The 23,032-nt window shown below is 48.5% G+C and overlaps 3 protein-coding genes across 3 annotated transcripts in view; all 3 read left to right on the forward strand.

Annotated features, from left to right (window-relative positions):
• The first annotated feature begins 1,303 nt into the window (after window positions 1–1,303).
• Window positions 1,304–8,934, forward strand: Atp6ap1 (ATPase H+ transporting accessory protein 1). Its single transcript, XM_052742373.1, has 10 exons — window positions 1,304–1,533; window positions 1,830–1,956; window positions 4,436–4,510; window positions 4,756–4,949; window positions 5,515–5,555; window positions 6,142–6,224; window positions 6,581–6,819; window positions 7,487–7,534; window positions 7,623–7,851; window positions 8,061–8,934. Exons 1-10 carry the CDS (start codon window positions 1,391–1,393, stop codon window positions 8,268–8,270), a joined length of 1,389 nt encoding a protein of 462 aa, XP_052598333.1. The 5' UTR covers window positions 1,304–1,390; the 3' UTR covers window positions 8,271–8,934.
• Window positions 8,935–9,303: 369 nt separating this feature from the next.
• On the forward strand, window positions 9,304–16,390 carry Gdi1 (GDP dissociation inhibitor 1). The gene is made up of 11 exons (XM_052742385.1): window positions 9,304–9,616; window positions 10,708–10,815; window positions 10,963–11,062; window positions 11,220–11,354; window positions 11,779–11,977; window positions 12,229–12,360; window positions 13,367–13,466; window positions 14,518–14,689; window positions 14,954–15,098; window positions 15,201–15,255; window positions 15,350–16,390. The coding sequence occupies exons 1-11, from the start codon at window positions 9,572–9,574 to the stop codon at window positions 15,500–15,502; spliced, it is 1,344 nt and encodes a 447-aa protein (XP_052598345.1). The 5' UTR covers window positions 9,304–9,571; the 3' UTR covers window positions 15,503–16,390.
• A 1,892-nt stretch (window positions 16,391–18,282) lies between these two features.
• Window positions 18,283–23,032, forward strand: part of Fam50a (family with sequence similarity 50 member A) — a 7,809-nt gene continuing 3,059 nt past the window's right edge. Inside the window, exons 1-4 of the mRNA XM_052742633.1 lie at window positions 18,283–18,515; window positions 19,730–19,814; window positions 19,915–20,014; window positions 20,500–20,645. Of these exons, the coding sequence (XP_052598593.1) occupies window positions 18,405–18,515; window positions 19,730–19,814; window positions 19,915–20,014; window positions 20,500–20,645 (442 nt within the window). The 5' untranslated portion in view covers window positions 18,283–18,404. The remainder of the gene's footprint in view (window positions 18,516–19,729; window positions 19,815–19,914; window positions 20,015–20,499; window positions 20,646–23,032) is intronic.

Genomic DNA, 23,032 nt, shown 5'->3' on the forward strand with positions numbered 1-23,032 from the left:
TTATTTATTTATTTATTTATTTATTTATTTATTTATTTATTTTTTTGTTTTTTTTTTTCCCTTCGGAGACAGGGTTTCTCTGTGTAGCACTAGCTGTCCTGGAACTCACTCTGTAGACCAAGCTAGCCTTGAAATCTCAGAGATCTGCCTGCCTCTGTCTCCTGAGTGCTGGGATTAAAAGCATCCACTACCACCGCCCAGCAAATTTCCCTCTTTTTATAATCAATTATCATACTGTGGTCCATCCTTCCATATTGTGATTTATTATATTGATTACATGTGCAAAGACCCTGTTTCCAAATTAAGATGCATTTACAATCTCTTGGGGGTTACGATCCACAGGTTGAGAAACACTGTCCTAGATTAATCACATATGTTTGGAGAGTTCAAGATTTGGTTGTACTCTTCCTTTCTTTTTCTTTTTTCTTTGTTTCTTTTTTTTGTAGTAGTGTGGGAATGAATTTCTTATATGTAAAGATAATCAACAGACCAAGAAATAAAAATGGCACAGAAATGTAGGCATGTTTGGTGGCTCACAGTTGTAATCGTAGCACTTGAAATGTTGAGGTTTGCATAGTGAATTTTGTTCATGCTTGTTTCAAAAAACAAAACAAAACCAAACCACAAAACCAGAAAAGTCAATTTGTTTGTGCCGGTGACTTCCATTTTCTCACTCTAGCTGTCAGTCCTTCCTCTAAGGCAAATCACAAAGAAGGATAATCCTCCCACATGGCTTCTCCCCTAACTTAACAGTGGGATCACCCTTGCCAAAGTTTTCAAGTGTTGCTTAGTAAAAAGAAACAGTGTTCTGATCTCATCGTATTACCTGCCTTTTAGTGGGAAATGACATTGACATTGTTACTTAATGGTGTCCTTCAGACTCGGCTACCGTCTGGGTTTTCCCCTCCTTTCTGAAGCTGCATCTGTCCTCATTTCTAGATCCTCCTCCAACCTGCCCATTTTAAGTGCTGGCTGTTGTTCCCTTGATGGTATGGTGAACCCTTTCCTTATTTTATGGTATTGCAGTTTTTCATCTGTACCAGACAGAGGGCCTATCTTTAGAAAAAAATCCAGTCTTGCAATTTTAAGACGAAAACAGAAAAAAGCAAATATTAGAGAATGGAACTCTATCGAACTACCCCACCCAGCTGAGCCAGGTAGCAGCCGGTAGCGCTTGGTCCCGCCTCCTTCCTCACAAGGAGCGTGCGCGACTGGAGACACGTACAGCCAACCAATGAGAACGAGTGATCATGAGTGCCACGATCTTGGCCCAATCACAGGAGAGTATGAGGGAAGGCCCCCCCCCATCGATGGGGGCGGGCCTCGGGCGGAGGTGACGGTCATCTGATCTGCAGCGGCCTCGGAGGACCAGGCACTGAAGGTTGAGGCTATGATGGCGGCAACAGTGGTATCTCGGATGCGGATGGGGACACAGCGGACCCCGGTCCCGTGGCTGCCTCTGTCGTTGGTGGCGGTGGCGGCGGCAGTGGCCGCGGAGCAGCAGGTGCCACTGGTACTATGGTCGAGTGACCGGTGAGCTGGTCGGGCCAGGTCGGGTCGGACTGGGCCGGGCCAAGTTGAATCGGGCCAGGTGGGGTTTGTGAGGGACTTGCTGTGTGCCGCGGTGGATGAGTTGCCCTCGCTGAACTCCAGGACTGTCCTTGACCAGGGTCTTCGAGGCTCAGATGGAGACAGTCTCTTACTCAGGGACTTGCTCCATGACGGCCAGTGTTCAGCCCTCAGGGCCCCACGTGAAGCTGGGCGCCTATGGGCTTAGGATCTCAAGCCATGCAATCACATCTGGCAGTTTCTTTTCTGTCCACTTTTAGGGACCTGTGGTCTCCTGTGGCCGACACACACGAGGGCCATATAACCAGCGATATGCAGCTTTCTACCTACTTAGACCCTGCCCTGAAACTGGGCCCCCGCAATGTACTGCTGTTCCTGCAGGACAAGGTGAGCTTGACCCAGTCTGCTATGTCTTTGTCATCAGGAAGCAGACCCTACCCTACCCCCACTTCCCCAGGTGAAGCTGTAGTGACCTTGTCCCACCTGTAGGCAGATGGGGTTAGATTTTTGTTAAGACCTGTTGGAGATGCTTCAGTGGAAACAGGAGACTCATGGAAATGGCAGGGACTTGATTTAAGGAAGCAAGGGGTCAAACATCAGATACCAACCTAGTATTAAGCATTATTTTCTGGTGTCCTGGAGCATGGTGGGAATTATCACTCAGTTTCACAGATGGAAGATTCACTTTGGGGAAAGATCAGTGACTTGCCCAATAGCTAATGGTTGGCAGAATTGTAATTGTTAACTGTCACAACTGTAATAGGAGTAACTGGAAAATGACCCCTTATTTAGCCTGTTATATGTACTGTGCTCTACTGATAACATTTTCTTGGTTTAACCACTAAGGAAAATAATGTTGAAGAGGTAAAATGAGTTGTTGAAGCTCCAGATTTGGAGACAGCACAACACACTGCTTCCAACTTGGAGGTATCAGACTTTTCCCCCAGTTTTGTGCTGAGTCAGCATTCTATTTTCCCTTTTTCCCCAGGTGTGTCCACCCAGAGCAGGAGTATGGGCTATGAGAAGGTTCTAGTGCAGCATAAGATTATCGCTCAGGGGCTGGAGAGATAGCTCAGAGGTTAAGAGCACTGGCTGCTCTTCCAAAGGTCCTGAGTTCAATTCCCAGCGACTACATGGTGACTCACAACCATCTATAATGAGATCTGGTGCCCTCTTCTGGCCTGCAGTCATATATGCAGGCAGAACACTGAATACGTAATTGATAAATCTTTTAAAAAAAGGATGTCAAGTCTCTGCTTGTCCCATCCTCTTTAGTGGCCTGGCTGACTCATTCTGTTTGTGGCCTCCCTCTGTTGCTGTGTCTGCTGGTGGTGGTGATTATGTTGGTCAATAGTCCTTTTGAAAGGTGGTAAATAACAGGTCAGACTGGAACTCAGTCCTACCACTTGTTTCAACCTTGGGACACGTAGAATAATCTTTGTAAACCACAGTTTCTATAAGTGTAAAATGAAGATATCCACCTATTCCAGGGGACTGAGAGAAGTAATCTACATAAATCCTTTAGCCACAGTCTCCCAATCTTAGGGTATTTCCTTCTTTTGCCAATGATAGAATGCTTAGTATGTGTTAGGAAGTAGACATTCTTGTGAAGGCAAGTAGTTAAGAGCTAAATTGGAGCCTGTCGGTAGTGGTGCATGCCTTTAATCCCATCACTTGGGAGGCAGAGGCAGGTGGATCTCAGTGAGTTTGAGGCCAGCCTGGTCTACAGAGCAAGTTCCAGGACAGCCAGGACTGTTACACAGAGAAACCCTGTCTCGAAAAACTAAAAAAAAAAAAAAAAAAAAAAAAAGAAGAGCTAAGTTGGTACATGATATGATGTCAGTCCTTTATTCTAGGTAAAGAAGCAGGCTAAGGCAACACAATAACAGTATGATCAGGCAGGGTTTCAGGAGGTAACATCTTGTTGGCAGCAGCGAGTACATTACTAGCAGGAGAACATGAGGTGTAAAGGCCCTGGGCAAGGGAGTGCTCTTAGTAAGTTCAAGGGAGTGCTTGTGTGACTGGAGCCTAGTGAGTGATTGAAAGGGTAGGAGATGATCTGCTAGGTTACCTAGAGATGGAGCCACAAAGGGAAAGGTTGGTGGCAGTTTTGAGTATAACAAAGCCTTGCATATATAGTACAGAGTATATGAGAGTGTAGCAGGAGAAGAGGCTAGGAAAGGAGGCTGGGCTTATGTATACTAAACACAGTGAGTTTAGGGAAGCTGGTTAAGATTTCCTCTGGGCCTAACTGGGAAAAGCCAGAGGAAGCTAGCTGGGGGTTGAAGGGAGGAGGGTTGAGATACTTGTAGATTGTAGAGGGAAGGGAATGAGATTGGAGTTACTGGGATCCTGGGAGCTCAGAAGTCCCAGCTTCCTCCATTGTGTTCCAATGTCTTCCTCTCTCCTAATTCCCACCAAAAATGGTGGGGCACTGCTTCCCTTGAAAAAGATCCTGTCCAGACTAGACATAGAGGTTCTCCTTTGCTCTGACTTCTACTTCCCTCTTAGGAGGCACGCAATAAACGTTCTTTGCTGTCTTCTTCCTCTTTTCCAGCTTCCCTCTTCCCTCCCCAGTTCTTGCTGGCTGACTCTTGCTTTGTAGGTTATCATAAGCCAGCTGTCCATAGATCTTCCAACCCTATGACCACCTTCAGTGTCTTGTCACCTTGCCCTCAGAGTGCTGGGGAGGAAAGAGTGAGCCTTCCACTTGCCCCCACCACAAGTGCTGGTGGTTCACTCTCCTCCCCCATCTGACTTGTAATGTTTTTTTTAGCCCTGAGAATCCCCATCCCTACACACCCATCCTCCTTAGTCTTTGTTCCTTAATCACCCTCCTGGGACATCTCTTTTTCTTCCCTTTTAGCTAAGCATTGAGGATTTCACAGCATACGGTGGTGTGTTTGGAAATAAGCAGGACAGTGCCTTTTCTAACCTGGAGGTAAGGGTCTGCTCACAACCCCAGCTAAGAGGACAGACAATACATTCTGTGTTCTCTCTCCCAGAGACAGGACCAGAGGCTTTGAGGGTAGAGGGCCTGGGATGTGAGTGTCAGTTGTGGGACATTTACTTTCTGACCCATTGTGATATTCCTGTGGGGTATAGCCTTCCAGGCAAGATTTTTAGGGGTTATTAGGCACATTGTTCCCTGGCTTACTTTGCCTTCCACCTCTCCCCTACCATCAGAATGCCCTGGATTTGGCCCCCTCCTCACTGGTGCTTCCTGCCGTGGACTGGTATGCAATCAGCACTCTGACCACCTACCTGCAGGAGAAGCTTGGGGCTAGTCCCCTGCATGTGGATCTAGCTACCCTAAAGGAGCTGAAGCTCAATGCCAGTCTCCCTGCCCTGCTGCTCATCCGTCTGCCCTATACAGCCAGGTACAGCCTGGGTGGCACAGCCTCCAGCCTTGCAATTTGAGAGATGGGTAAGGTCCTGGGCTCTGAGCTTTGGTGGCAGAGTTGAGCCAAAGATGACCATATTCCCCTGTTCACTGCCTTGAGACTCTTCCAGAAAGTTCCTTGTATGCCCAGAAGAGACAGGAAGGACTTCCTGTCAGGCTGTGACTTACAAGTATCCATCAATGAGTTATGCCTATTGGGCCTCCAGAAATGAGGCAAACATGGCCTAGAAAACCTCTTCACTCACTGAGGCCCTCTTTATAGAACTGTGGACAGGGACTGCAAAATGGGGAAAGGGAAATGGGATTCTAGGCAGGGGTACTGAAGCAAATAGAAGTACAGGGGCTAGCTGCAGCTGAGCTGGGCCTCTGCATGACTGTCAGGGCAGCAGCTGAAGTGCACAGGCTTGGTGAGTGGGGCTAGTAGGGAAAGAGATGCTGGAAGGACTGAGAGAAAGGTAGTGAGCATCAGAGAACTGCTCCAGAGAAGCTTTTTGGACTTGAGGAAAGAGCAACCTGAGGGTCTCTCACTTTCTTATCCATAGCTCCGGTCTGATGGCGCCCAGGGAGGTCCTCACAGGCAACGGTGAGTGTGGTCCCAGAGAACTTATCTCCTCATCTTGCCTTTGAGCCAGGAAAATAGAACTGGTTTCTCAATACAAGGGTGGCCCCTGTTTCTCAGAGTAGCTGACAGCTGAGCAGGGACATAGTGGCTGGCTGCCTGGTCATATTCTTCTGTAGCCAGCTTCACCTGACAGAGGTGCCTTAGACCCCTGTGGAAGAGCTCCGGAATCTAGTTTCTGCACAGGTCTGATGAATCTATGGATTTAATAGACCAGTAACATTATGCAAGGCGATTAGGAGGACTTGTCTTTGTAGTAAAGGACAGTCTATCTGCATGGAAAAGGAGTTGGATTGAGATGGAGTTCTTTATATCCACTATTTATTTTGTTTCACTTAGGTTGGACTTGGCATTAGAGAGTCAATGATTGAGGCCTGCCAGAGAGACTGGCAGGGGGGTAGGAGGAGAAATAGCTGTTTTTAGGGGTCCTCAGTGGAAACTAACAGCACTGGTTTTCTCAAGGTCTAGGTCTCTAAAGCAGACAGTGGGGAGTATTTATTTAAGCAGGCTACCTGGTGACTTGGCTCTCTGCTCTTGTGTCACTCTTCAGATGAAGTCATTGGACAGGTTCTGAGCACACTCAAGTCTGAAGATGTCCCTTACACCGCGGCTCTTACTGCAGTCCGTCCTAGAGTACGTACTCTTCTAGCAGGGGCCCTGGGGCATGGGGTTGTGAGGTCATTGGTGAGTGTGCCTGGAGATAGACGGGTATGTCATAGGCAGGGCCTCCCAGGAGTCCTCAGCTTGGGGCATTAGTGGGCAAAGGATTGCTTCCTTTATCCACAGGGCCTTTTTTTTTCCATCTTGCTTGTGAGCCACTTGTGTTCATGTACACTTGCTGCAAGTGACCATAAGTTTAGGGAGAGGGAATATCAGGGCTAGGGACTTTCAGATTGTGTACAGGGTACCCAGTGAGGAGGGAGACCACTACAGTGGATTAGGCTTTGTTTTTGGGACTGTTGAGAGAAGGCTTGTTGATATTTCTGCAGGTGGCCCGTGATGTACCCATGGTGGCTGGGGGTCTAGGTCGCCAGCTGCTTCAGACTCAGGTGGTATCACCTGCAATCCATCCTCCTGTGAGTTACAATGACACTGCCCCAAGGATCCTGTTCTGGGCACAAAACTTCTCTGTGGCATACAGAGACGAGTGGAAAGACTTGACTTCCCTCACCTTTGGTGTGGAGAATCTTAACTTGACTGGCTCCTTCTGGAACGACTCCTTTGCCATGTAAGGGTAATAGGCAGGGAAGGAAGGAATGTGTTATCACACATGACCTTGTTGCCTCTGTGAGCCCAGTACAGGACAAGGATATAAGATTAGGTGTATATATATTGGGGGTGAAGAAGGTCTTTGTATGGTATGTTCACCAAGGAGTTGGAGATAGTATCACAGGGTGATGTTGCTGGGAGGTTACTAGAGAGGGAGCCTCTCACAAGTTTTGCCTTCCCATGTTTTTTAGGCCTTGGTTGTTAGGTTCTGGGTTAGTACCATCACACAGTCCCTTGGGACCCTGGCCCTTCTTTGAGCTCAACCCCTGGGACTGCATGTGGGCAAATAGCAGATCAACTGCCAAAACCAGTTCTAGGCCTACCCCTGAAACCTCAGCAGGCAGCTGAATGACCTTAAGAAGGGGCTGAAAGAGGTCCAGGAGAGTCAGGAGAACCAGAGGAAGGAATCCTAAGCTGGAGGTGTGGGACCTAGGTGCTGACCCCCCAACTGCTCCTGATTTGGTTATGACTGGAGCCTTAGTTTTCCCACCTGCTAAATGAGGACACTGTATTGGCAGGTGACTGTGAAGCTGGACCTAGGGCAGCTTAGGTTGGAGCCAACCTGAGGAGGACCTTATTCAAGGTCCTTCTAGAGCCTGATAGCACCCCTCTACTTTGTCTTACAGGCTTTCACTGACCTATGAACCACTCTTTGGTGCAATAGTGACATTCAAGTAAGTTCTGGTGACTGAAGTGTGGCTGGGCTGGTATGTCTCAATTCTCTTCTGTTCATCTGACATCTCTGCTACCCTCACCTCCCAGGTTCATTCTGGCTAGTCGCTTTTACCCAGTGTCTGCCCGATACTGGTTTACCATGGAACGACTTGAAATCCACAGCAATGGCTCTGTTGCCCATTTCAATGTTTCCCAAGTCACGGGACCCAGCATCTACTCTTTCCACTGTGAGTATGTCAGCAGTCTGAGCAAGAAAGGCAATCTCCTTGTGACCAACGTGCCCTCACTCTGGCAGATGACTCTTCACGACTTCCAGGTATTGAAAGGGGGATGGGCCCCAAGCTGGTTGCAGTAGGGGGAGGGAAGAAGAGCCCTGAGAATCTCAGTATGGCTTGGGCATGTAGCTGAGAGTTCTATTCTTGTGCTGTCTCTGAAGTTATAGACTGTTCACTGATTCCAGAACCCCAGCCCTTGCTGTCTTAGAAACTTGTAGTCCCTTCTGATCAATGTCTATGTGTCTCCTAGATCCAGGCCTTCAATGTGACAGGTGAGCAGTTCTCCTATGCTAGCGATTGTGCTGGCTTCTTCTCCCCAGGCATCTGGATGGGGCTGCTCACCACCCTCTTCATGCTTTTCATCTTCACCTATGGCCTGCACATGATACTCAGCCTCAAGACCATGGATCGCTTTGATGACCACAAGGGCCCCACCATCACTTTGACACAGATTGTGTGACATGTGCCAGAGAGGGATTGAGGAAATGTTGGTGTCTAGGTTGTCATGTTTCCATCTTGTGGCACAGTGGATGGAAGGGTTTGTCCTCTTCCTATTATAGCATGAACCCTACACTACCCTCAACCTTTTGCTTCCTCTTCAACCTGCTTAGGGACTTCCCTGGGGCTATCCCCCATCTCTACCAACAAAGTGTATATATTCTTCATAGATATTAGACAAATCTTCCAGGCTCCATCATCATGAGGGGAAGGGACATTAATTCTAGTGTTTCCTTTTCCCCTTTCCGCCTTATTTATTCTTGCCCCTCTGCTACTATCCCTTGCTGTTTATAGTGCTTTTATGTAGTTAATGCTTACTCCCCAAGCTTTATGGAGCTTCCAGCAACAGCAGTGAACTTGAGGTTCCTTGAGTTTCAGAGGTGTGGAAAGACTACTTAACTGTCTGTCCAGCTTGACTGTTGTGTTTTTTGGGTGATGTGTTAAGAATAAGCGGTACGTTGGGGTTTATTTCTGTAGCCTGAGAAGGAAGAGACCTCCACGAGGACTGGTGAGCAGAGAGTGCTTACTGGGTTTCTGGCTTGTTCCCACTAGGATTGCCTGTCAAGAGGCGGGGGTAGGGGTGCTCTGTTTTTTCCTTCCTAATAAAATAAAGACGTATTGCTATGTGTTGGGCTTCGGCTTCATGTCACTCATTTCTGCACTTGACAGATTGTTCTTGACTGAGGGGAAGAAGTTCCCGGGTCTAGTCCTGTCAGGAGGGAGGTGAGAAGGGAAGCAAGCTGATACTCTAAGAGTTAGGGTAGAGGCCTGTTATTTCTCCTGGCCTTGGGAGGAGTCCTGACAATGGGAGCTTTCTCAATGATACTGTCACCGGCAAAGACACACCACAGGGCCTTGCTTTTTCTTCCAGGGGGGTGGTACAGGAGTGCGCTGGGCGGGGCGGGACTGGGCGGGGCGCACGGGGCTCCCGCGCATGGATCCTTCACTGGACGCAGCACCTGCGGCAGACCAGCCCCGCCCCGCATTTCTCTGGACTCAAGAAGATTCGCATTGCTCCCAGAGTCGTGCTGCTGCTGGGACTCAGGCGCCGGAAGCCCTTCCAGAAAACAAGCGGGGGAACGGTGGCTTCGGTTGAGTGTGGCAGGACCCGAGAAGGTAGAGGGACTCTTTGACGCTGCGGAGGGATAGGGAGACGACTAATAGCCGCCATCTTTGGTTCAGTGCGGCGAAACAGCAGCGGCAGTGGCTGCTGTGGTGAAGGAGGAGGAGGAGCCGAGTGTGCGCTGGTACCAAGGCCTGACCATGGACGAGGAATACGATGTGATTGTGCTGGGGACAGGTCTTACCGTAAGTGCCACCACAGGCGCTCATACCCCTGCATCATGCCTTTCCCATCCCCCGCGGTGATGCAGAGCCCTGGCCGCCCCTCTCATTCTCCCATCGCGTTCCTGGCTCCGGTCCTGGCAAAGCCAACCCCGCGGCCACCCCAGTACCTCACCCCAGGATGTCGACTCCACTGCGCTGCCATGTTCTTGACTCCCCATAGAGGGTCCCCTTTCAGCCTGTACCCCCACACCCTAGGTCTTAAACTCAGACCCCTCTCATCTTCCTTATCTGTGTCACTGAGGTGGAAAACTCCCCCTCCCCCCACTGGACCGGTTGCACCCAGCCCCCACCCTTCCCCTGCACTCATCACTTGATTAGCATCCCTTATTTTGTGGTGATCACATTAGGACATGGAGTATGAAGGTATGGCTATGGGGGCTTTCCAAGGGTGGGCTCTCATCCTGCCTTTCTGCCTTTTAAGAGGGGACGGGGAACCCAGGGAATGTTCCAGAAGCAGCAGCAATGGGGGTGGTTACCACATTTCTTCTACCCCAACCCTGTTTCCCATGGAAATCTCAGGCTGAATATATCCTCGGTCTTTGTCCTTGGGCTAGTGACAGTGACTGGTGAGGGTGGGGTTTTTGTCTTCCTCACTTCCTCTAGATCTTGTTGGTTTGTACCCTGAGTCTGGACCAGTAGATAGGCCAGAAGGGGCAGGGGCTCCTGCCTTTTGAAGGAGGAGCCCAGGGTGGGGCCTGGGATTTTAAGGACTGGCCTTCCCTTTCAAAGACCCTTTGAATTGGTTCTCCAGAATTCGTTGTCTTATCTTTTTGTGGGCTCAGAGCAGGTAGATACTTCCTTGGTGCTAGAAGACTGTTTTTGGGTCTGCTGGAAGGTCTGCCTCCTTAAGCTCTAGTAGTTCACTGTTTTGCCCAGCAGGGTTATAAAGGAAACACCACATGAAGCTATCTTCCGTCTCCCCAGTTTTAAGTGCTACAAGAGCCAGGGTTTTACATTATGAAATTTGTGGCAGGTTTGAGTCAGGGACAAATCAGGGATGCAGGTCAGAAGGCAGATGAGGAGTGTAGCTGCAAATACCACCCCTCTGCCAGGAATGCATCCTGTCTGGCATCATGTCTGTGAATGGAAAGAAGGTGCTGCACATGGACCGGAACCCCTACTATGGGGGTGAGAGCTCTTCCATCACACCTCTGGAGGAGGTAAGGCTTCTTGGATCTGGGCTTAGACCCAGACCCCTCATTAGTCTCACATAGGGAAATGGGGGTAAAGTAGTTCCCAGGTGCTGAGCAGAAGAATGGGAGAGGGATGGATGGTCCTTGACATTTTTCTTTCTTCCTATCTTACAGCTATATAAGCGCTTTCAGTTGCTGGAAGGGCCCCCTGAGTCAATGGGCCGGGGCCGAGACTGGAACGTTGACTTGATCCCCAAATTCCTCATGGCCAATGGTGAGAGAGATTAAGAAAATAATGTATATGGTGATTGGGGGGTAGTGGTGATTGGGAAGACCAGAGGGAAGGGTTAAACTCCAGAATAAGGTCAGTCAGACAACTGAGAGCTTTTGAAGGGAGTCACACTGATGTCCCTTCCCCCCTTTGGACACAGGTCAGCTGGTAAAGATGCTACTGTATACAGAAGTGACTCGTTATCTGGACTTCAAAGTGGTAGAGGGCAGCTTTGTATACAAGGGAGGCAAGATCTACAAAGTACCATCCACTGAGACTGAGGCCTTGGCTTCTAGTGAGTATGATTCTCCACAGAGAATAATGGGACAGGAGGAGGCAGACTGTTCTCAAGATAGTTAGGCAAAAGGCTCCCATTTGCTTAAGCCTAATCTTAGCTCCATGTAGTACTAGAGGCCCCTTGCTTTATAGTACCTTTATTGGACTGTGCTACCCATTCTGGCAAGTTACCAGAAAGAAAGCTCATGGGGGAGGATTTCTTTTTGGCATAGGGCCCAACTTGACCCCCATAACATCCCCAAGTGGAGCTAGGAGGGCCTCTTCCTACAAATAGGAAAACTGAGGCCAAGAAGGGTAGGGCAGGATTACCATGACTAAGCTCTGGTGGGAGCCAGGACATCAACTTTCCTGGCCTACTCTGGTGGAAAGAGGGATTTTATGTCTTAGTAATACAATGGGTCTTCTCAAAACCCTTTCTTCAGATCTGATGGGCATGTTTGAAAAGCGACGCTTCCGAAAATTCTTGGTGTTTGTGGCAAACTTTGATGAGAATGACCCCAAAACCTTTGAGGGTGTCGACCCCCAGACTACCAGCATGCGTGATGTCTACCGGAAGTTTGATCTGGGCCAAGATGTCATTGATTTCACTGGCCACGCCTTGGCGCTCTACCGCACTGATGAGTGAGGGGAAAGCTGACTGGTGGCAGGAGCCCCTTTGGCTCACACTTTACCCTCCCCACATCTGCCTATTGTATCCACCACCCACCCTACATATCCCTTTTACTTGTCTACAAGGTCACCTGTTGAATTTCCATACCTCTTCCATTTGACCTGTATCTTTGCCAGGTCACAAAGGGTGGTGGGAAGGCTGGATGGTGTCTTGGAAGGTGAGCAGGGGTGCTGCTGTCAAAGCATCTTCTCTTGTTCCCTAGCTACCTGGATCAGCCCTGTCTTGAGACTATTAACCGTATCAAGTTGTACAGTGAGTCCTTGGCCCGGTATGGCAAGAGCCCATATTTGTACCCACTCTATGGCCTGGGTGAGCTGCCCCAGGGTTTTGCAAGGTGAGGACCTGTTTTTTTTTTCTTCCAGCTGGCATTACTGGTAAGACTAAGGCCAATAAGCCAGGTGGTGGTGCAAGCTTCCCAGCATTTGGGAGGCAGAGGTGGGTGGATCTCTGTGAATTCTAGGCCAGGCTGGTCTACAGAGTAAGTTCTAGGACAGTTAAGGCTACTCAGAGAAACGCTGTCTCAAAAAACCAAAATAAAATGAAATAAAAGACTAAGGCCAAGAATGGAAATTACCTCCTTGAGCATTTTTGTGGCATCTCCTACTTTCCCATCTAATCTTCATGTACATTGCTTCATCCCTGGGTAATGGGGGCACAGCCCTAGTGCATTAAAATGCAGAGTAGAGGTTGGAGAGTTGGCTCAGCAGATAAGAGCACTTGTTTTTACAGGGGACCCAGGTTCAATTCTAACACCCATATGGTTGCTTACACTGTCCATAACTCCAGTTTTAGGGAATCCAACACCTTTATCTGACCTCCACAGGCACCAAGCATGCGTGTGGTGTACAGGCATATGCAAACAAAATATATACACATAAAATAGTGAATATAAAAAAATTGCTTAAAAAGTAAATGAAATACAAAGTAAAGGACCAAATCACCATGAACATCGATTCCCCATCTGGTAGCATCAGGACTAAGTCTAGGACCCCAGAACCTTGAGTTTGGGCTTCCTTGGGAGCTGGTTCTTTTCCAGAGTCCTTGATTCTAGATTCCTAGGCCATTACTATGTGGAGCTACTCCTTCATCCTACACTCACTGTCCCTTTGCAGAATAGAATATTCTGGATGGAAACTTCAGAGAGGAAGGAGTATGCCAAGATGGGGCCCCAAGTTCATAGGAGGGACACTTGAAACAGTTGGAGTTGAACTGTTGTTAGAGTTTTTCATTGAACTCTGTCTACTTGGGCAGTTTTCTCTATATCACTGGTAGGGTGGGAAGAGTACAGTAGATTTGATCCCTCTTCTTCTAAGACTTACCCATCATTTTCCTTACTACAGATTGAGTGCCATCTATGGGGGAACATATATGCTGAACAAACCTGTGGATGACATCATCATGGAGAATGGCAAGGTGGTGGGCGTGAAATCTGAGGGAGAGGTAAGCATGCCCTGTGCATTTGTTACCATGGTTCAGGTAAAGTTTGGTCTTTTTTTTAGGGCTATGTTCATAGGGAGCCTTTTTGCTGGTAAGTTTGCTGTTGATAACCCTGAGAGCCTCGTAGCTAGGAACTGGGTGGTCAATAAAAGTCTACGTAGCTATTCCTTTTGGCAAGAAGTATCCTTCAAATTGCCAGGTGTGGTGGTACATGCCTGCAATCCCAGTACTCAGGAGGCAGAGGCAGATGGATTTAAATCAATCAAGAAGCAAGAAGTAACCTTCAGCTGGGCGGTGGTGGTGCATGCCTTTAATCCCAGCACTTGGGAGGCAGAGGCAGGTGGATCTCTGGAGTTCGAGGCCAGCCTAGTCTACAGAGTGGTTTTCAGGATAGCCAGGACTGTTATACAGAGAAACCTTGTCTCGAAAAACAAATAAGTAAATAAATAAATAAATAACCTTCAGAAGTCACATGCTGTGTCTGTGGTCCTGAAAGCATTCTTTTGGAAAGGGTGTCATATATCCCAGGTTGGCCTCAAATAGTCTAGCTGATGATGAACTCTTAATCCTTTTGCTTCCATCTTCCTCATGCTGGGATTACAGGTGTGTGTTAACATACCTGGTTTAGGCAATGCTGGAAATCTAACCTAGGGCTTTATGCATGATAGGCAAGCGTTCTACCAACTGAGACACATGCCTATCCATGCCCCCCCCCCCACCAAAAAAAATCCTTCAGCCCGTTGTGATGGGGCATGAACACTGAGGTGACTGAGGGAGGAAGGTCCTGAGTTTGAAACTAGTTTGGGCCAAATAGACTCAAACAAAAACCCCATCAACACCAAAAAAATGTGTTTGTGATTGTGTTTCAGCAGTAGGGTCACCTATCCCTGTATGTAAGGGCTTACCTCTCTGAGCTTCGAAGAAGGGGTTATGTGCTATAGTAGGGATGGTGATGACGACTCAGAGCTTCCTGGTTTTACTCTTAGCTCAGCTTACTACTATCCAGGGCAAGGGGGTGATCTGACAGGTGCAAAGCTTTCTGGTGCCTTCACAGGTGGCCCGCTGCAAGCAGCTGATCTGTGACCCTAGCTACATCCCAGACCGTGTACGGAAGGCTGGCCAGGTTATTCGCATCATATGTATCCTCAGCCACCCCATCAAGAACACCAATGATGCCAATTCCTGCCAAATTATCATCCCTCAGAACCAGGTCAACAGGAAGTCAGGTAGGCCAGGTGATGAGGGACTACCTTCTGTTGCTATGCCTCTCTTCTCACAAGAAGTCTTGTGGCTTCTTGTGACATTTTGTTACAGAACATACCTGAGATTGGATGGCCTTCCCTTCTTCATGAGAGTGACAGTTTGGATGCTGTCTGCATGTTGGGCTGGGGAGGGGCAGGTGGGCCAGATTCTTGTCCAGTTCCTAGGAACTACATTTTTGTGTGGTCATTTCCCCTGGCACATGTTAACCAAGTGCTTTCTGTGGTCAGACATCTATGTGTGCATGATCTCCTATGCACACAACGTGGCAGCACAGGGCAAATACATCGCCATTGCCAGCACCACCGTGGAGACTGCAGAACCAGAAAAGGAGGTTGAGCCTGCATTGGAGCTGTTGGAACCCATTGACCAGAAGTGAGGGGCTGAGCCAAACTGGGAGGGCTTGGTTAAAGACCAGGAATGGGCAAGGCCCATCCAGAGACTTTAATCTACCTCTCTGTCCCATTTGCCCCTCAGGTTTGTGGCTATCAGTGATTTATATGAGCCTATTGATGATGGTTCTGAGAGTCAGGTAAGAAACCTGTCCCAGTCAGTCCTGGGTCTTGATGCCCATCCAAGATCCTTTGCCTAACTTCCCTGAGCCCTGGGGTTTTGCCTGTTTATAGGTATTTTGTTCCTGCTCTTATGATGCCACCACACATTTCGAGACCACTTGCAATGACATCAAAGATATCTACAAACGCATGGCTGGGTCTGCCTTTGATTTTGAGAACATGAAACGCAAACAGAACGATGTCTTTGGAGAGGCTGATCAGTGATTGCTGACTCCCCTTCGCCAGCCCCTGCTCCCCTCTCCCCAACCTGTATGTCCTCTGGAACAGGGAAGATGGTATGGCTCGGCATCCCTGTTTCCAGAATCTTCTGCTTCCCCCACCACATTCCGATCACACACCTCATTGATTTGATTCACTGACCAAATTCTTAACCTTAGTGATGGTTTGGGAGATGGGGATTGGATAGTATCCTCTTTCTTGGTCTACCCTTGTTCTAGGAAAAGAGGATTTCTGTGTGTGTGTGTGTGTGTGTGTGTGTGTGTGTGTGTGTGTGTGTGTGTGTGTGTGTGTGTGTGTATGTGTATGTATACGTATGTACACATATACACCCTAATTCTACTGTTTGGGAAGGAGTGGAGGAAAAGCTGACTCTGCACCCACTGTTCTTACTCCCAATGTAGTGGCCTTTGGAGATCCATCTCCTTCCCCAACTCTTATGTGTTGGAGACACGGGACCTTTCCAGCACAAAATTGCATTCCTCCTCCCCCTTATAATTTATTCTAATTTATTAACTTTGTCCTACCTATCTGAGCCCTCAGCCTTTCTGTGCAGCATGGGGCTGTAGAGTGAGCTGCCCTGGCTTCTCCCAGCCCTTGCAAAGTCTGGGTTGGGTGAAGGTTTAGTTGTAGCCCCCTCTGGGGGTTGATCTATTTTTAATTTCTTGTCTTTGTGTTGTGTTCTCTGAGAAAAAGAAAATGTGAGCAAAGAAGAAGGAGGTGGGAAAGTGGATCCAAACCCCAGTATGCCCTGCCCCATGCCTTTTCCTTTAGTGGTGGGAACCCTTATCTTGCAAAGTGAATGTGTCCCCTTCCCCAACCTCTAGTGTATTTCACAGGAAACAAAAACCTCCCAATAAAACTGTTGAAACCTGAGTCTGGATCTTCAGGTTCTTTTCTCAAAGGTTGTTGGGTTGTTTTGCAGGACTGGAGCAATTTAGCTTCTGGAATTAGAACTGTATCCTCAAGGGTCAAGGCAGGTGAAGTAGGTAGATCAACAGCTGGTGCTTGGTGGGGTCATCTTTGCACTTGTTTCTTTTTTTTTTCTTTTTGGTATTTTGAGACAGGGTTTCTCTTTATAGCCCTGGCTGTCCTGGAACTCACTCTGTAGACCAGGCTGGCCTCTAACTCAAGAGACCTGCCTGCCTCTGCCTTCCTAGTGCTGGGATTAAAGGTATGCCAACATTGCCCAGCTGTACTAGTGGTTTCTAAGTCGGAGAGAAGGCATCTGGTTGTAGAGACTGGGTTCAAGGCCATTCTGGACTCTCTGAGGCAGGGAAGCACAGGTGAGATGGCTCAATGGGTAAAGGCACTTTCCAGGCAACCTTGAATTTGATCTTCAGAGCCCATGTAAAGGTGGGAGGAGAAAACCAACTCCACAATACGACCTCTGCACATGTTCCATGGCTTATGCACAAACAAACGCACATTTAACATTTTATGTGTATGGGTGTTTTGCCTAGATGAATGTGCACCACTTGCATGTCTGCTGCCTGCAAAGGCAGTAGAGGGCGTTGGTTCTCCAGGGACTGGAGTTACAGTCGGTTGGTGCTGGGAATTTGAACTTGGGTCCTCTGGAAGTACTTCCTCTAGTACCCATCATTGCCTGAACCAGCCTCAGTTCTGGGAAAGCAAAGGGACCCATACCTAGCCTTGGATGATAGCAAAAAATCCAAGCAGCCAACTGAGAGGTGGTATGTAACACGAATTCTTTTTTTTTTTTTTTAAGATTTGTTCTTTACAATGTTCTGCCTGCGTGTACACCTGCAGGCCAGAAGAGTGCACCAGATCTCATTATTGATGGTTGTGAGCCACTATGTGGTTGCTGGGAATTGAATTCAGGACATCTGGAAGAACAACCAGTGCTCTTAACCTCTGAGCCATCTCTCCAGCCCTGTAACACGAATTCTAAACTGTCTTTTAATAAAAAAAAATCTAGAGCCAGATATTGAGGTAAATGCTTAAAGATCAGAGAGACAAAGGAACAAGCCACTGCCACATCTTAACCTCTAGGACTCCAGCCTGAAAAGCCTTCAGTTTCTGTCTCCTCACGCCTCATATATCTTTCTCCACCCAGCTATCTCTTCCTAGTCCTGGAATTAAAGGTGTGTGCTACCTCTGCCTGGCCTCTATGTTTAATCTAGTGGCTTATTCTGTCCTTTGATCCTAAGACAAATTTTATTAGGGTATACAATATATAACCACAGTGGTGGCTCACGCTTTTAATGCCAGCACTTGGAAAGCAGGGGCAGGTGGATCTCTGTGAGCTGGAGGCCAGCCTGGTCTACAGAGTGAGTTCTAGGACAGCCAAGGTTATGCAGAGAAACCCTGTCTCGGGGGAAAAAAATCCAAGCAGCCAAATAGTGTCAGTTTGTGACCAAGTAGGGGAAAGAGACTAAGCCTCAGAGTGAAGGGGGACACTTAACTATGAGATGTAGCTTGAGGAGCTCCACAGCTAAGTCAGGGAAGCGCTGCGCTTAGCCCTGGGGCCAACTGGAGGAAGTAAGGGGACTGGAGGGCTAGCTTAAGACAGCAGTTAACTTTGAGGGCATGCAGGAAGCTAGGGGACATAGCTCTGTCACAAAAGAGCCAGCAGGAAGAACTTGTAGTTTCTCTAAATGGTGTGGAAAGGAGTCCAACCTCCTGTGGGGCGGGGCGGGGCGGGGCGGGGCGGGGTGTGATCACGTGCCAGAGCCGCGGGCGTAAGGCAGGGCCGGCGTCCGCACGTTCCCTGGTGGCTGACGTCAAGCATCAGCTGACTAAGCCGATGCTGCTGCTGCCGCCAGGACTCTTTCCAGCCTAAGTCGCTGCCGCCGCCGCCGCCGCCGCCGCCGCCGCCGCCGCCACCGCCACCGCCACCACCACTACCGCCACCACTGCCACAGCCATTATGGCTCAGTACAAGGGCGCCGCAAGCGAGGCTGGCCGCGCCATGCACCTGATGAAGAAAAGGGAGAAACAGCGTGAGCAAATGGAGCAGATGAAGCAGAGGATTGCAGAGGTGTGGGCCAGGCCGGGGCGCCTCAGAGCATGCGCTTCGCGCGGGACCCTTGGCAGTCTCGTGCTATTTGGCTCTAGGAGACGCCTAGGCGGGCTAGAGTGCCCGGAGGGCGGGCCCCTGCACTGGGGGCGGGACTTGCTTGTGCGTCTCTGGCTGGTAAGGGAAGCCAGCTGAGACAGTGTAATCTGTAAAATGGGCTCAGTGTTGGGCCATGTCAGAGATTGAGACCACTAGCTTGTGAAAACTAAAGCAGGAGGGAGCCACAGTCCGTGATTCTTGGTGGCATTGATGTTGGGCGAGACTCACTGGCACTCCTCCTGAGCACAGAGCTTTCTAGTTCATGTTCCCAGCCTTCCAATGCATACAAGGAAGTGGAGAGGCACAGGGGTATGCCACTGAAGCTAATTCCAGAGCCTTTAGCATCCCAGAGTACTAGCGTTTCCCTCAGGGCTTCTTCATTGAATGGTCACTGGATTCAGGGGCGCGGTACCAAGGAGACCTGGGCTTGATCCTTTGGGCAAGACTCCTAAGAGGAGCAGGGCCTGAGCTCTCCAGGTGAGAGCAAGCCTATCTAGGGAAATGAGAAGCCAAACCCAAGAACCAGCCTTCAGATGGAGGTATCATCAACCCTCAGTCATGCTTGTATTGACACCTGGTCCTCTAGCTCTGACCCCATTGCCTCAGTGGCAGCTGCCACTCATTGGGAGGTCCTGGTCAGAGAGGGACCTACATGGCACCTATTATGATGCGGCTGAACTGAAGAACAGTGACCTAGGTAGCTGCTGATGACATCCTGGGCCAAAAAGAAGGAAAATTCTCACGGGGGGGAGGAGGGCTGGACCTTTTTATTCCTTGTCTTCTCGTTTATCCTTTCCTGAAATCCCATGGTTTGGGTCTCAGGAGTTTTGGCTTAAAGACTGAGTAGGAAAAATGCCAAAGTATGGTGGTGGCTATAGGCTACTGAGGGAGTGCTGATCCCCAGCAGGAGACCTGAAGGGGCCAGAGCAGTTCAGAGATGCCAAGGAAAGGATCTCCTTTAGCTCCTTTAGTCCTCCTAGCTTCATGGACCCTTCCCCCAGAAAAGGAAAGGGGTATGTGTCTTTTCTAAGATCATATCATAGTGTGTCTGGGTACAGATCTAGGACCCACAGCCACTCTTTCACTTCCACAGTGGAGTGGTAGATGGCCTTCACTGATGTGTACCTCCCCTGCAGGAGAATATAATGAAATCCAACATTGACAAGAAGTTTTCTGCACACTATGATGCTGTGGAAGCAGAGCTCAAATCCAGTACTGTGGGTAAGCAGGACACATGTACCACCTTCTTCCAGACCCAGGGGCTACTCCTTCACTGGCCTTGGCTGACCAGCCTTTCCTCCCATGTCTCCTTGTCTCACAGGTCTTGTGACCCTGAATGACATGAAGGCCAAGCAGGAGGCGCTGGTGAAGGAGCGAGAGAAGCAGCTGGCAAAAAAGGAGCAATCAAAGGAGCTACAGCTGTGGGTCCCCCATCCTCTCTAAGCAGTGGTCCCCTTCCAGTGTAGCTAGTGCTTAGGAACTCCTGGGGGGTGGGTCAGGCTGTTCCCATTCCATAGGGAGACCCCATTTTCTGCTTTGGGAGCAGTTGTGGTATCTATTGAGCTCCACACTGGTTCTCACTTTCCAGGTTTATCTTTCTTTCTGTTCCTCTGTAAATGTGGTGAGTCTTTTCTGAGCCCTTTCTTTTTACTGGGTGCCTGAACAGCCTGCATTGTCACCATTCCTCTCTGTCCCATGACCCCTGTGTCCTTTATGCTTGGTGTGTCATAATCCGAGCCCTGCCCTTGAGCTTGAAGTAAACTAGGGCAAATAGAATCCCTCTGGGGTGCTGGGGAGATCCAGCTTGTGCTAAGTGGACCCCATGCTAGGCACACAGTGGCTCTGGGTCAGAGAAGGGGCCCCAGGGCAGGAACATGGGGCATGATGGCCACCCATGCTTTGGTAGGAAGCTAGAGAAGCTGCGAGAGAAGGAGCGCAAGAAGGAGGCCAAGCGGAAGATCTCTAGCCTGTCCTTCACCTTGGAGGAAGAAGAAGAGGGAGGTGAAGAGGAGGAAGAGGTGGCCATGTATGAGGAGGAACTGGAGAGGGAAGGTGAGGGCACTGCCCGCCAGAGCTCTGTCCTGGCATTTGGGCTGACATTTGGGCCGGCAAAAGAAGAAACACACTCATTTTTTAGCCTAAGTTACCTACTGTGCTTGTGGTCCCCAGTTTCACACAGGGTAGGAGAAGAAGACAGAACTGAGGCAGCATTATGTTTTTAAACCTAAAGGATAGAGTTGCTGTCAGCAGTAGACTAAGTCAGAGCTAGGCCAGTACAGGAGCCACCAGTGTGAGAAGTTACCAGAGTACTACTAGTGCCTGGTCTAAAAGGATCCAGAAGCTGTCCTTTGGAGCACACAGGATAAACTGAGGAGGAGAGAAGATAGTCTGGACTAGGCTTGCCTGCTGAAACTTTCTGAAACAATAGGAGTGTTCGTGAATACATTACCAGGCATTGTGGGTTTTTTTCGTTTGTTTTGTTTGGTTTTGGTTTTGGTTTTTCGAGATAGGGTTTATCTGTTTAATAGTCCTGGCTGTCTGGAACTCACTTTGTAGACAAGGCTGGCCTTGAACTCACAGACATTCGCTTGCCTCTGACTCCCTGAGTGCTGGGATTAAAGTGTGTGCCACCACGACTAGCCACTGCCAAGTGGTGTAACTGCTCACCACAGGTGGCCACTGGGCACTTATTGTGATTGGTGAATTTGATCTATACATGCTGAAGTCCAGTGCCTTCAATGTACAGTCCTATGTATGTAAATCTGTTCTGTGCCTGACCAGGCTACACAGTCAGTTTGGGCTCAGGACACTTGGGATTTCTGCTTTCCCTAGAGCCCAGGGGAAATTGCTGGATCAATGTGAGATAGTCATATGGGGATAGTTGGGTTGGGCATAAAGGATGAATATTTCATTAGTTGCAGAGATGGGAGGAGGTAGGAAGAGTAGATGATGAAGTGAAACAGTTGTATTGAAATAACAGGACAAAGAACGCCTGTGAGAACTTGGAATAAGTTAGGTAATAGCTGTTATTTTAGCCATGTAGGTCCATCCCCCCTCCTCTGGTTGCTTCCTGCCACTGTAATTTTTAAAAATTTCTTTTGTTGAGACAGGGTCTCATGTAGCTAAGGCTGGTCTTGAACTCCGGATCTTCCCGATTTTCCTCAATGCTAAGATAATAAGTGTGCACTACCACACTGGGCCCTTCCACTTTAATTTTAGCAGTACATTTAACCCAGAAATAATACCATTATAGATTTTTGAACTAGATATACATTCAGTAATTTTCAGAGATCTATGTGGCAAGCAGTGTTTTTTTGTTTTTTTTGTTTTTTTTTTGCTTGATGTATTTTGAGACAGGGTCTTATGTAGCTCAGTCTGGCCTTGATAGTCATCTTGCATCTACCTTAGGAGCTGTTCTAGATTACATAGGCTAGTGGAAATGTTGTCAACCTCACTGTGTATCAGTGGGATTTTTTTCTTTCAGATAGTTTCACTATATATCCTAGGCTGGCATCCAAATTTCAATGCTCTTGCCTCAGCCTTCTGAGTGCTAAGATTACAGGTGTATGCCACTACACCTAGTTCACTAGGGCTTTTGTAAAGCATGGGTGGTGGGCTTTCCCCTTCCATCCAGAGATTTCATTTTGGTGTTTTAGCAATAGGAACTGGTCACCCAGTGCCCTGGCATCTATTTTTTTCTTTTAGTTTATGCTTGTTATTTATCTAGGTTAGTAGTTCTGTTTTTGTTTTTTTATTTGTTTATTTTGGCTTTTTTTGGAGACGGTTTTTCTGTGTAACAGCCCTAGCTGTCCTGGAACTTGCTTTGTGGACCAGGCTGGCCTTGAACTCACAGAGATCCTCCTGCCTCTGCCTCCCAATTGCTGGGATTAAAGGCATGAGCTACCATCACCCAAATGGTTTTCTTTTTCTTTCTTTCTTTATTCTTCTTTTGCTTTTCAAGACAGGGTTTCTCTGTGTAGCTTTGGAACCTAGCCTAGAACTCACTCTGTAGACTAGTCTGGCCTTGAACTCACAGAGATCCGCCTGGCACTGCCTCCCGAGTGCTAGGATTAAAGGCATGTGCCACCACCACCACCTAACGATTTTATTTTTAAGACAAGGTTTAACTGTAGTTGTGGCATGTCTGGCATTCACTGTATACATGGAGCTGGGCTTAAACTCTGATCCATGTGCTGCTTCTCTTCAGAGCTCGGATTAAAGTTATGTGCTACCATGACTAGCTAAGTCAGTAGTACTTTTTTTTTTTAGTTTTTCGAGACAGGGTTTTTCTGAATAGCCCTGACTGCTGCTGTCCTGGAACTCACTCTGTAGACCAGGCTGGCCTTGAACTCACAAAGATCCGCCTGCCTCTGCCTCCTGAGTACTGGGATCAAAGGTTTGCACCACCAACTACTGGCAGTTGGTAGTTCTTACAACAT

Source organism: Peromyscus californicus, unplaced genomic scaffold (assembly GCF_007827085.1).
Source record: "Peromyscus californicus insignis strain IS unplaced genomic scaffold, ASM782708v3 Scaffold_10__1_contigs__length_136768540, whole genome shotgun sequence".
In the NCBI taxonomy this organism is placed as follows: Eukaryota; Metazoa; Chordata; class Mammalia; order Rodentia; family Cricetidae; genus Peromyscus; species Peromyscus californicus.

Bases quoted from the DNA above. Each gene is read 5' to 3' on its own strand.
- Atp6ap1 (XM_052742373.1), top strand. From the start codon at position 1,391: ATGATGGCGGCAACAGTGGTATCTCGGATGCGGATGGGGACACAGCGG. The intron at 6,225-6,580 runs GTACGTACTCTT...ATATTTCTGCAG, and splicing joins TTACTGCAGTCCGTCCTAGA to GTGGCCCGTGATGTACCCAT. The intron at 6,820-7,486 runs GTAAGGGTAATA...TTTGTCTTACAG, and splicing joins TGGAACGACTCCTTTGCCAT to GCTTTCACTGACCTATGAAC.
- Gdi1 (XM_052742385.1), top strand. From the start codon at position 9,572: ATGGACGAGGAATACGATGTGATTGTGCTGGGGACAGGTCTTACC. The intron at 10,816-10,962 runs GTAAGGCTTCTT...CCTATCTTACAG, and splicing joins CCATCACACCTCTGGAGGAG to CTATATAAGCGCTTTCAGTT. The intron at 11,063-11,219 runs GTGAGAGAGATT...CTTTGGACACAG, and splicing joins CAAATTCCTCATGGCCAATG to GTCAGCTGGTAAAGATGCTA.